At 33.3% G+C, this 13517-nt stretch overlaps 2 protein-coding genes across 2 annotated transcripts; one reads left to right on the top strand and one right to left on the bottom strand.

Annotated features, from left to right (window-relative positions):
- The first annotated feature begins 2497 nt into the window (after positions 1–2497).
- LOC108227029 (eIF-2-alpha kinase GCN2) lies at positions 2498–6501 on the top strand. The gene is made up of 8 exons (XM_017402025.2): positions 2498–2732; positions 4603–4718; positions 4819–4988; positions 5068–5187; positions 5300–5334; positions 5418–5599; positions 5773–6098; positions 6261–6501. Exons 2-8 carry the CDS (start codon positions 4604–4606, stop codon positions 6288–6290), a joined length of 978 nt encoding a protein of 325 aa, XP_017257514.1. The 5' UTR covers positions 2498–2732; position 4603; the 3' UTR covers positions 6291–6501.
- Positions 6502–10596: 4095 nt separating this feature from the next.
- LOC108227022 (uncharacterized) lies at positions 10597–12946 on the bottom strand. Its single transcript, XM_017402015.2, has 2 exons — positions 11568–12946; positions 10597–11445 (listed from the first exon to the last, which is right to left on the bottom strand). Exons 1-2 carry the CDS (start codon positions 12818–12820, stop codon positions 11223–11225), a joined length of 1476 nt encoding a protein of 491 aa, XP_017257504.1. The 5' UTR covers positions 12821–12946; the 3' UTR covers positions 10597–11222.
- Between the last annotated feature and the right edge of the window lie 571 nt (positions 12947–13517).

Genomic DNA, 13517 nt, shown 5'->3' with positions numbered 1-13517 from the left:
GTTATAAATAGTGGCAGGGATCTGGTTTTTAGTTTGTATTTAAGAGTTGGCTTGTATTTGATCACTCACCTATATACATATATATCATGCGCGGATCACGAGTAATTAATAATATTTGTAACTTTATCGTCTATGTTTTAAATTTAATTTAAATACAAATCGATCATCGCGATCGAATTTTTAAATATTTTGACTTAATTGACAATTAAAAAATTTATTAGAACACGTTATATATTAAGGAGACCCGTTGAATAATACCGACCAACTGATAAAACTAGACTGACCAACAAAATTATTAAAATTCAGTTTTAATAGAATAATAATAATATATAGTATAATATAGTATAAATTATAAATAAACAACACAGATATATGATATTATTCTTAAAATAATAACACGGAGTAGTTAAAAAAATTAATGTATTTAGTTAAAACATATCATCAGTTGTATATTAATAATTATATATTATAATATTATTTTTTTAATATGTATGTTGCATGTGTTATTTTTAGAATATCGACTTTTAAAGTGATAACATGGAGTAATTAAAAATAAAATTAATGTATTTAGTTGAAACATATCCTCGGCTGCATACTAAGAGTATCTCCAACGGCGTTGACTATAATCGTTGGCTAAATGGGACCTGTAAGACATTATGTAAAATTTGCTGAACTTGTAAGACATTTTGCTTCAATGGTATTGGCTATATTGATTGACTATAATTTAAAAATAGTATGTTATTAATATTTTAAATTATTAAAATAGAATATATCAGTTCAATATGGTAGTAAATGATGTGCAATCTTCCTACAGATTTCTTACAGAGCTGTAGAGGTTCGACAAATTTAGCCATCTATAGGAGATTGGCTAAATTTATAGACAACAGATGAGCATGGTTGGAGTTCAATATTTCGAGTTGTTGGCTAAATTTTTAATTTAAGTATGCCAACTCACCTTTTAGTCAAGGGCTTTCAATGGTTGGAGATGCTCTAACAATTATATATAAGAATATTATCTCTTTCATATGTATGTTTCATGTGTTATTTTTAGAAAATCAGCTTTTTAGTTAGGAATCTAAAAGAGGTAATATGTTTTAGTTAAATATGGTATGTTGTACAATGTTATTTTTAGAAAATTGAGAATTTTTAGTTAGAAAATATTAAAAAAATAATAATTTTAGTTAAAAAGGATAATTGATTATATAGGCAATTCGATGATTCGGGCCAAGTACTGACAACAGACCAGCCTGACTTTAAATTGTTATACAAATTTATCGTATTGACCGAATTTTTAAATGTTTGACTTAATTGATAATAAAAAAGTTTATTAGAACATGCTATGTATTAAGGAGACATGCAGGATAATGCCGATCGACCAATAAAATTATTAATATTTCTGTTTTTATTAAATAATAATAATATATAGTATAGTATAATATAATATAAAAGGATAATATAGATTTATGAATATTACTTTTAAAGTCATAACATTGAGTAATTAAAAATAATATTAATGTTTTTAGGTGAAACATATCATTTGTTGTATATTAATAATTATATATAATAATTTTTTTTATGAATGTTGCATGTGTTATGTCTAGAAATTCGGTTTTTTAGTTCGGAATTCGAAAAAGATAATGTGTTTTAGTTAAAAAAGGTATTTGTCCAATGTTATTTTTAGAAATTGTGTTTTTTAGTTAGAAAATATAAAAAAATAATAATTTAAGCTAAAAAGGATAATATTATATAAAGCAATCCCATAATTCGGCCCAACCGACCGATGATCCAAATTTTTAATATTTCAGTTTTAATAATACACTATGTATGTATATGTGTGTGTGTGTGTGTGTATATATATATATAATTTTAAAATATTTTAGATATACATTAAAATGTGTCTTTCATTTTTCTAAAATCATTTATTATTAATTCATGTTAAAGTTTGGTCAAAACCATTTTATTGAATTTGAGTAATTATTATTTTAATTATCCACTTTAACAAATTAATCTTTGTTGCATATTTTTATCAGAAAAACATATATGAGTGTCAAAAGCCTATAGTCAATTTTTGTATCTAGAGCATGTTTGTGTGGGTTTTTAATCTGGTTTTAAATCATTTTTAATTTTAAAGCGGAAAATATTTGTTTGTCTAATAAGTCAGAATTTAGTGAAGATTAAAAATAAACCAGTTAAAATCAAAAATTGATATGATATACTTTTTTTATCAGTTTATTTTATTCTAATGATTTTTTTATAATCATCAATTTTAACACTAGACTGAACGATTTATCAAATTTAATATTATTATTATTTTTTTAATAACTTATAATTTACATATAATATAAAATTACTCCAACGAACAATTTAAACTGATAAATTGTCAAGTCAAGTCTCTCTAAGGCATAGCCATGGCCCATGTGTCATTAATTTAAAGCGGACTACTAATGACTCTTGCCTCGTGTTATAGCTGAATTGTGACGTGGCGACAACATTCCTTCCCGCCAATTCAAAACCCCCAAATTTGTATTTGCTCCTCTTTCTTTTTACTCACGAAACACACACCTCACATCTCTCTCTCGCTCTCTCTCTCGCCCTCTCCCTCTCTCTCCGGATTGTTCAGCGTAGGTTTCAAGGTGATTCACAATTCATGAACTTACTTTAGGAGCTTCATAGACAATTTGGAGCACTTACTTTACGAGTTGCAGTGACAATTTCGAGATTCCAGCTATTAGGTACTTTTTTGACATGCTCTCTCTCTCTCTCTCTCTCTCTCTCTCTCCCCCCCTCTCCCCCTCTCCCTCTTTCTCTCCGGATTGTTGATCATAGGTTTCAAGGTGATTGTTATCTGTTTGCAATTGATTAACTTTGTGAAACAGGTATTCGCTCTCGCTTTATACGAAAGATATGTATCTGATGATTCTGATTAGTTTTAATCAGGTGTATATCGAGAATTTGGTGATGTTATTTCGATGTTTGCGAATTCCTTCCCTAACTAACTTATAGCCTTAAGCAGTTTTCATGCAGTTAGCTTGTCTTACCGTCTAGATTATGCTACTGTTGTTTGTCCTTTTAGTGTCTTCTGTGAACTACTATTCGAACTACATTATTTTGAACAAGTCGGTCATAAAGCATGTTCGGAACTAGGAACTGTTTTAGTGATATAAATCCAGCTTTTGTTTCCTTTTTCTTGTGATGGCTAGAAATTTGCTCTTTTCCCCAACTAAGGATCAATAAAATTGAGTTGTAAACATTGTTCCATATTGTGCAGCCATCACATACCAAGGTCCACTAATATCGAATAGGTTCACTAATATCGAATGTTCTTATTTTTTATATTGTTCCATATTGTGCAGCCATCATTTACCAATATGCATTTGTGATTCCTAAGACTGAGATGTCGGAAAGAATGTATGGTTTGTAACAGGAGCACTAGAATGAATTGGAGTGCTGATTTACAAAATTTAATGATAAGAGGAGAAATCACAAGGTCATTAGCTTTTGGCCTTGTGAAGTACGTTACTCTGTTTGTTCCCACTTTTTCAGGCACTAAGAACACCTAAACCATATATATGAAGGGTTTTATATTGCAAATGCATTTTATACAGTTTTAGCAAGTACAGACATGAAAACAGGGGTTCCTCTTATGTTATCACAACCTTGGTATTAACTAGAAAATCAGATGTTAACAATTACGATTACATGAGCAGATTAGCTGATCAAGTAAACAATAGGTGGACCTTAAACGATCCAGAGCCGCAGGGAGAGAGTAATATTGAAAAGGGACATATATAAACCTCAAGTTCTGTTAGAGTTTAATAAAGGTTTTTCCTATCCAATGAGCGCACAACGTTTAGTTGGAAATCGTAGCTACCTGCATCCTTGTTTTTCTTCCGGTGCTACTTAATCTTCCTTTTACTGGCAGTGCATTGACCATCCTTCTGAATAGGCATCTGCAGTTTTGTAGGGTTGGATTGGTAGTTTTAGTTAGCCTGTCTTACTGTCTAGATTATGCTACTGTTGTTTGTCCTTTTAGTGTCTTAATTATTTCTTTTCGTTGTTTTGCTGTGATGTTTCCCCTCTGATGTACTGTTTCCTACTTTATTTAACGTATTTGCTGATTAAAAAAAAGACCTTAGAAGTGGACTATATGGATTTGATATTTGGATAGGTTCCTGGCTGGATAGTTTACTTGTTGGGGTGTTTTGGTATTTGATTTGATTGCCGTCTTAGTATGTTATAAGTGCTTTAGGCTGTTAAACATTTGACGTTTAACACATATGCAGAGTATATCTGTTATAATCAATCTGGTCCAGGCAGGGTTTGAAAGTACAACCATATTGTGCAACCATCATTAACTTTTGTGACCTTCTACTATTCAGACTACATTATTTTGAGCAAGTCAGTCATAATGCTTGTTCGGAACTAGGAACTGTTTTAGTGATATAAATCTACTTTTCGCTTCCTTTTTCTTTGTGATGGCTAGAAATTTGCTCATTTTTCCCACATAGCAATAAAATTGAATTGTAAACATTGTTCCATCTTGCGCAACCATTATTTACCAAGGTTCACTAATATTGAATGCACTTCCTTTATGATAACTAGCATGTCAGATTATGATCCCGACTTAACTGATGACTCAAGTTCTGAGTCAAATCCCGATTCAAGTGTTCGAATCACTAATAAATTCAGTGATCTCCTCGAAAAAACTGAAAGACTTGGTAAGAACTTGATTTATCTAGATGTTGTCTAGAGAGGTAAATGCGTGTGTGTGTGTGTATATACACATGTACCTAAGAACAAAATTCTCTCTCATCACAGGGGCTGGAGGCTTTGGATCAGTTTACAAATGTGTCCATACTTTGGAAGGAAAAGAATATGCTGTTAAGAGAATTGAACTGAAAAACAACAGAAAACAACTTGAGTGGTGTTTGAGGGAGGTCAAAGCCCTCTCATGTTTGGAACACAAACATGTGGTACGATATTATCAGGTAAAACGAAGTGTTCACATAATATTATAGTTATACATAATTACACCTCTAATTTGTTTGTTTTTTTTTGATTTTGCAGTCATGGACTGATACTAATTGGGATGGATTTTCATCTACTGAAGGTAGTCAAAGTCAAGAAAGTGAAGAAAGTAAAAGTCAAGAAAGTGAAGGAAGTGAGGATTCTCCTGTGAAAAATCTGGTAAATACTCTATCTTTAGATGACACAATATTAGGTTAATAAATTTAAAAGTCTGACTTGCTGATTTTGAGTTTGTCAAATTCTAAAATTGTTTTTTTTTTGTATTGTCCAGTTGTATCTGTTTATACAGATGGAGTATTGCCCAAGGTTAAGTGATTGCTAATTTTGATTTCCAGTTTCATTATATTTTATAAAAAACTCTCCCTTGATTTCTTCTTTTTATGATATAGCACTTTGAAGTCCAAACTGGAAGAACAGCCAGTGAATCACTTTGAGGTCCTAACTTACTTGCATCATTTGGTAAAAGGCCTCGACTATATCCATAACTCTGGATTTTTACATAGAGATCTCGCCATGAAAAATATTTTCATTGGAAAGGATAAAAGAATTAAAATCGGTGATTTTGGTTTAGGTAAATTTTTACGGATTTTAATCTTTACTATAATTTTATCACTACAATTAATATATTGAGTTTAACTTTACATATATAAGCTTTTTCTCTCAAATTCCAACATTTTTTATATAGATATACCATCATAGGTATATTAATTTGATTGATTTACTTATTATGCGGATCTCTGGCAGCTAAAGAGTTGATTGGCCAAGATGACGATGATATGTACTGCTCTCACTCTCCACATTCAGAATCCATCGGAATTGGCTTTCACCGCGCACCAGAACTTAAGCAACATCAGCCTTATTCTAAAAAGTCAGATTTCTATGCTCTTGGAATAACCTATCTGGACATGCTTCTTGTTCACGTTGAGACGGACCACGAAAGATCTCATATTATAGATGGCATAAAGAAGGGAATCTTTCCTGTTGATTGGAAGTTTGACACGGCTTTACCAAGGGCGCTCTTAGCAGAATTGCCCGAGGCTCGACCGAATGCGACACAAATCTTAAAAATGGTAAATATCTATATTTTTGTGGTATCAATATTTTTTATAAATTTATCTTTGTTTTTTATGCGATTGATGTTTCAAATAGAATATATATTAAAATTTTAAATTTTCACCTTCCATTTCATTTCTGGAAAATCTAATGTCTTTCAATTGTGTGTATTCATGTAGATTGAAGATGCAAAGAAGGCGAGAGGATGATCACTGTCATCTCCTAGAAAACATGTTTTGTGATTGGACTTTAAGCAAATTACTTTGGGTTCAGTTCTAGTTCTCCAGATGTTTTCAAACAATTTCTGAGTCTTAAACAATTGCTTGTTTAGTACATATTAAGTACATAATATACGTATAAACAATTTGTTTCTCAAAGATATTGCCTATATTAAGTAACCAGCTTTTATAGACCTTAACATTTTGCACAATAAAGGCTTTATGTTGTTGCACCATTGCTATATATTCTTAATCCTATTTCACAAAGCAGTTTCATATCTGTATACTGTTTAGAACACATTAGCATACTAACCTTTTCAATAATGAACTCCTCTACAAATTTACAAACAACTACATGAATCTCACAATAGATAGATATGTACCTGTTTTACAGAAGGGAACAACAATTTAGTAGGGGAATAACAATTTAGTAGATACATACATACATACATACATACATATATATATATATATATATATATATATATATATATATATTTGTGTGTGTGTGTTTTTCTCCTATCTCATGAGCCTAACAAATGAGAACACATGAAGCTCATATGGCGATGTGTATAATCACAAGCAAATGAGGAAAGAAAGAGAGAAGAGAGAGCATACATAGAACCTTGATCATTTCATCATTATATTACAAATCGGGGAAAGAGTAAATTTTTGATAATTGAATTAATAAAAGCATAGCAGGCACCTGTAAGCAGCAAATTCTTATATGACAGATCTAATTAATAGCAATCGGCGGTTGAGAGTTGAGCGGATGAGATAAAGTGCAGAAGAGACAAAGAGACGTAGTCTGCACATATATGTATAAACACTGAGTTTGCTGACATTTTTAATCAGCATAGGGATTACTCAATTAAGCCGAGAAACATCCATCCTGTCGTGCTCCTCACTCTTAAGCTTTCTGGAGAGGATGGTGTTTGCTCGTTTGTCCACTTTGAGAGTGCAATTATATATCCTATATATATATGCATACATAGGTGTTGCATTTGCAAGTTCATCAAACTAAGACAAGTACCAAGGCAAAATGAGGATAACTGAAAGCAAAAACCAGTATATCCATCTTCAGCATGAGTACAACACCCTCCATTCAGAAAGCCTCTATGCGCAGCAGCGCCAATATAAAAGATACCTAGCTTTTGCAAGTTGACGAGCATTGAGGATATCCGTCTGTATCATGCATGAGAATCATAAAAATATTCTGAACATAACTAGGATCAAATACACACACAAACACACAGATACACACACACACACACACACACACACACACATATATATATAAAGCATATAAGTGAGACCATAATAATCATTAAAATGTACTAAACACACGTTTAATTAAGCCATCAGAGTGTGTGTACTAAAAAACCTGATGTTGCTTTGTCTATAATCAACCGAAAACAACCTCATTTGATGATGTATGCTATCCCACAGGTTTTTTTTCTCTGCAATGAGAAAATGTTGTAAAGTAACTTAACCAAGTCAGTACATAAACTCAGCATAGAGGATTTATTGTCAAAGGTTATCCAGCCAGCAAAGATGCAAAAACCCCATACAAATAGATATCTGGCTGGTCGGTCCAATTGCAGGTAATATGTGTCATGCCTATTTCAGCGAGTAAGCAACCTATAAATATTGTCTTACCACTCTGAGCGCTCTGAAACAACATAATCGAACTATGATAATATCAACCCATCTGGCAAGAAACATGCCAGGAAAATGTTCGAACTCCATGTGAGAATGCATCCAACCGAGAAGTCTCGGTCTGACCAAATTTGACAGCTATTGACCTCCAGTAAATGATCCCATAGTGGAACCAGAAAGAAGAGTGTTGACAACCCATCATATCAAATGAACTGCATTTATGGAATATTGTAATACTAAAATTTTAAAATAGTCAACTCATGAAATATACAACTAATCATTGAGAATATTAATTAAAATCTTTTATTCCCCATCAAAGAAAGGCCTCCATTTTATGTGCATAAAGTGTATGATAAGATAATCACCCCTGTAAGATTAAGATATTACAACACTTCAATTTTTATCCTCCATCATTCATTAACTACACAAACGTGGCTTTCACGACTGAACAACTGTACCAAGCGAAATCTTAGGTTTACTTGTTAAAAGTAGAATATTCAAACGAAACATTATAAGCATCTAACAATTTTTAAGTCTACCAAATCCAACAATATAATTTCCATAAAGCACCAAAATAAAAAATAAGCCCAAACAAATCAAACAATAATAGGAGCAGAGAATAAAATTTGTATAAACTATAATCACTTTCCAGAATAACAGAACCTAGTCTAAGCTGATCAGCGGCAAGAGAACGAAGAGTATGCCTAAAGTTCCATTACACATTAACGAAAAATAGTTTTACTCCACCTTTGATACAACTTGACCGATCTATGCTTGTAAAAGAAAGAGTCTCTTGACTCCTCGTCACCCTCGTCCTTCTCGCATGGATTTGGTATCTGGTCTATAAAAGAGGTAGCTACTCCCAATTATTTTTTAAAAAAAATCTAAGGAAATTTGAATTATGGGCAGAGATTCAGGGTATGAATAGCATCAAGTAAACATCGTATACATCATATGACTGTAATATATATATGCCCAGATTATTTTATATTCGGACATAAGGCCTCTTTTTAATTAAATATATGTCATGTTTTAGCCAACATTTATGATCACAGCCTTTGACAGTAGAGAAACCCATGACATCTTGCCTCGTCAAGAGAGACATTCAATGTTACTCCGACTCTTCTATTTAGGTTGTCGTACCCGTGTCGGACACTTGGACACTCGGACACGACACTTATTTCGTGTCGGATCCTTTGACTAAAATGTGAACACTTTGACCAATTTAAAAATCAAATACGAGTCAAACTTACAATTCAAAAGATATATGTGAGAAAAACGAAAGAAGGAAGAATGGGATTAAAGTACAGAAAAAGCCTAATTTGCAAAATCCCCTACAAAATCATGTCTAATTTGAGTTTTATTGTTACTTTTGTTAAGATGTCTAACTTACCATACTTGCTTATTAGTATACTATGATGTGTCCCCGTACCCGTGTCCAAAAATAGGACGGTGTCCCCATGTCCCCAATTTTCAAAGTTTCCAAGTTCGACACTTGGATATGTGTTGTGTCCGACACTCTGTACCCGAGTCTGAGTAACATTCAGACATCAGAACTCTCAGATTCAGTAGAAAATGAGAACAACTCTATTTCGTCAAATCATAGAAATACACAGATAGTTCGCATCTTCTTTGACATATCAATATAAACCAATACAATTATAATACACTGAGGATGCATCTATCTAAAAATTCAGCTGCTTCAAACGGCATACAACTAAATCTATTGCATTCCAGGTCGCTAAAGAAATCTCTTTTAGATTAAAACAATCAATGTTAAAGAATACTCAACTCTTTGATATATTGTCATATTTCTATATAGAATGTAAAAGGGATAATTAATTTATACGTCCTTGAACTTTGGCTCATTTTTGATTCGCGTCCTTGAACTAAGTTTGTCAATTTATGCATCCTCAAACTTTGTAAATTTCCAATTCAGGTCCCTCCGTCAGTTTTTGACTAACAGAAGTTAGTAATTAGGGTTTTGAATTTGGGGGTTTTCGACTCGTTAATGGATTGTTGAAATTGATGGTATGGGAAGTTTCGGGAGGTCAAACCGAAGAGATTCATGTAGGTTTCAATGGCGGAGGATTGCCGGAATGATGGCCGGAATCAATGGCCATTTTCCGGCCGGCGTAGACATTGCCACCATTCCGGCAATCCTCCATCATTGAAACCTACATTAATCTGTTCGGTTTGACCTCCCGAAACTTCCCATACCATCAATTTCATCAATCCATGAACGAATCGAAAACCCTCAAATTGAAAACCCTAATTGACTAACTTCCGTTAGTCAAAAACTGACGGAAGGACCTGAATTGGAAATTTACAAAGTTTGAGGATGCATAAATTGACAAACTTAGTTCAAGGACGCGAATCAAAAATGGGCCAAAGTTCAAGGACGTATAAATTAATTATCCCAATGTAAAATAACTTAAATCACATGGTGCAAAACTGCATAATCACCAAACAGTGCTTTCAAATATGGGGCAATGTATGCCTAAATAGTTTTAAAAAGCAGAACAATGAGCACAAAGAAAGCATACAGAATATGAAGAGTTGAGAAAGTAGATTTCTTTAACCTTTTTGCGGAATAAGCATCTAGCAGTACCAGATTTTACTAACAAAACACAGAAGATTGCCACTGATTTTTTTTGTTATGACTTCTGAAGAACCTGGTCATCATTCCATCCTCGCATGATTGGAGGTGGGTCATTCTTTACACGTTAGATTGCATACTAATCACAATTCTTGAGCTCTCAAATGATTCCACAAAAAAAAAAAAAAAAAATTCAAAGCAATAGTATCTTGAAAAAGGGTGAGACTAATAAAGCATTAGAAGTGAAAAACGGAGAGAGGACCCAACAGTTGTATCTGAACTTTTGATACACGCAAAAAGCACAGAGAGGAGGACCTGGCAGCTGTTTCTGTACAACTTACAAATATAATCAAAGGCTGTAGCAATTCCCTGACAAAATAACTGAAAAGACCGAGCAGGTAGCGTAGACATGGTAAAAGAAGTTTCATTCTTATAAAATGATGGGCAAAATTGTATTTTTCACTGACTTTTTGGCTCACAGAACCTCCTTGTTGAAGCATTATTATATAATAGATAGATAAGTATGGCATCCCCCGAATATTTGCATTTCTGAGACAAAATGCTTTCCATTTATTCATCAGTGAGAAAGATGATTATTCATACATGTGGCAGCAAAATTTTGAATACCACATATGTCCATCCATCCACATTACCTCTTCTTACCACTAGAACTTGGGACCTTTATAAGATGGATGCAATAGGTGGCCAACACCGGTCACGTCCACATGCTTCAGTCCAATACTACGTATAGTTGGCATCACCCAAAATTCTGGAGATACTCCATTGACAAATTTGTCCATTTCAGGTAAAATACCACATTGTTCTGGATTATCACTACATACGTCGCCGTCGGTAACTAAAACTTCTCCTTTGCAAGACCACAGTACCCTGCATGCTCCAACAGATTAATCAGACAGATAAACAGAACATGAGGAGAAATATCATGTTAAAAACACTAGCCAGTAATTAAAGACAATTTTCAAATCATTATAACAAAAAAAAATTCTTACTTTTGGGTTGTTACGGGGCGAAAGTTGTTCAACGGGACTGGACAACTGATATACACAAATATGGGATGAAAAAGACCTGGCACACACGTCAAAGAATCTGTGCTGTACGCCAAACGAAGGGTGCTGGTTTCCAGATAAAGTGCAAAGATCATATCACCAGTACCGATAAAGACGATATCATCTGTTGGATGCATTGCATAGGGAGAAAGCCATACAGTTTCATCAGACTGAACATTGAACTTACGGACTATATACGCTTCAAATTTGCGAGTAGAAAGCTCATAATTTAAGACCCAATCCGCCGCTTCATTCAGATGCCAAATGTTAAAGCTCTGTGGTTCACGATAAGCATAATAAATATTCCGTCGAGAAACCCCGATGCAACCTGGAACCGCTAGCTTATGTACAACCGGAAGGTCAATAACACGAACGATGACAGAGTCTATATTGTTAAGATCGATGCTAACAAGCTTCCGTGAATTAAACGAGAGTAACCTATACAGGACACCATCAAGATAGGCCGAATTCTTGACTAAACTCAACCCACAAAGGCTATTACTCTCATTGACTTGAACAGCGCGACGGACCCAAACTCCAGTTTCAGAACAAAATATATCAAATTCCAAAAACAAATTCTCCTCTTCAAACAGAGGTAACCGAACAATTTTGTAATGGGACGAGACCGAAGGGTCAAAGGCGAGCATGGAGAAACGAGACACACAAGGCCTATGATCACATAACTTGGGAATTGAAATACATTGTTTAGTTGCAGGGTTACAAACATATAATTGACATGTATATGGTTTTATAAATAACAATAAGCCATTGCAAACATCAAGCAAGTCCCTGGCGTGATGCTTAAAGGGCAAAAGCGAAGACACATCCTTCCCTATGAACTGACGACATATTTGATAATCTACATCCCAACCGCTGGCAGTAAAAATGTGCTTGAAACTCGAATACGCCAGCTTATAAAAGAATTCATCAACGGTTTTACGAGTCGAGCGACACCCAATTCTGGGCAGATACGACTCAGATTGGCGCGGGCGTGGTAAAGATAATCGGCTAAAGAAAAAACCTTCTGGGCATGCAATTGTGGTTTGTGACAGTAACACGGGCACACAAGTAAACGTGATGAAATCATACATCTTTCGTGACAAACACTTGCATTTGTACAAATCTTTTTCAGGCAGTTTTATTAGAATTTCGATCAACAAATCTTGCAGAAAATCAGATAAATTATCCATACCCATAAGAATCAAGCCGAACCTTGTTTGATCAGTCTGATGTGAGAGAGAGATCAGTCCTCCTTTTGCAACTATGACTTATTATTATTGTCTTCTAGGCTGATGAAGAATACATACTCGAGATTTGATTTCAGGCTTCTCACAGCGGCTTCTACATAATATACAAATATATCAAGGACGAAGCTACGGCGAGGCCTCCTAGGGTTTCCATAATATTATAATTTGTATTATATAATTTTAAAGAAAATTATTTTATCTATATATTTATATAAATATAAAAATTTGGTCCCCTCAAAAAATATTTGTTCGCTTCTAAAAAATATTTAACATTGTAAAATAAAGTTTTTATTCTCAGATTTTTTTAATTTATTGTATTAGACCAAATTTAAAAATAAAAATAAACAAAAATATGGATATATATACAATTATACTATTTTAAAAAAAAAGATCGTAAAAGGTGATAAATATAAATATCAATATGGTTCTTCTTTAAAAATAAGAATCTTTGGTGGAGGTCTTTCTTATCCAAGAAACTTATACCTCACTTCACTTCTTCATTTTCATAGAATAGAGTTAGTCCTCGTGCATTATCAATTTATTATTTAATATTAATATTGATCTACTCATCTTCAATTTAAATTTCATCATCCAGGTAATATTTTTACTTATTTAAATTATAATTTGTCATCTTCTAAGTAAGCAC

This window comes from Daucus carota, chromosome 6 (assembly GCF_001625215.2).
Source record: "Daucus carota subsp. sativus chromosome 6, DH1 v3.0, whole genome shotgun sequence".
Lineage (NCBI taxonomy): Eukaryota > Viridiplantae > Streptophyta > Magnoliopsida > Apiales > Apiaceae > Daucus > Daucus carota.
The sequence above is the reverse complement of the archived record's forward strand: the minus strand, read 5'-3'. Positions and strand labels throughout refer to the sequence as shown.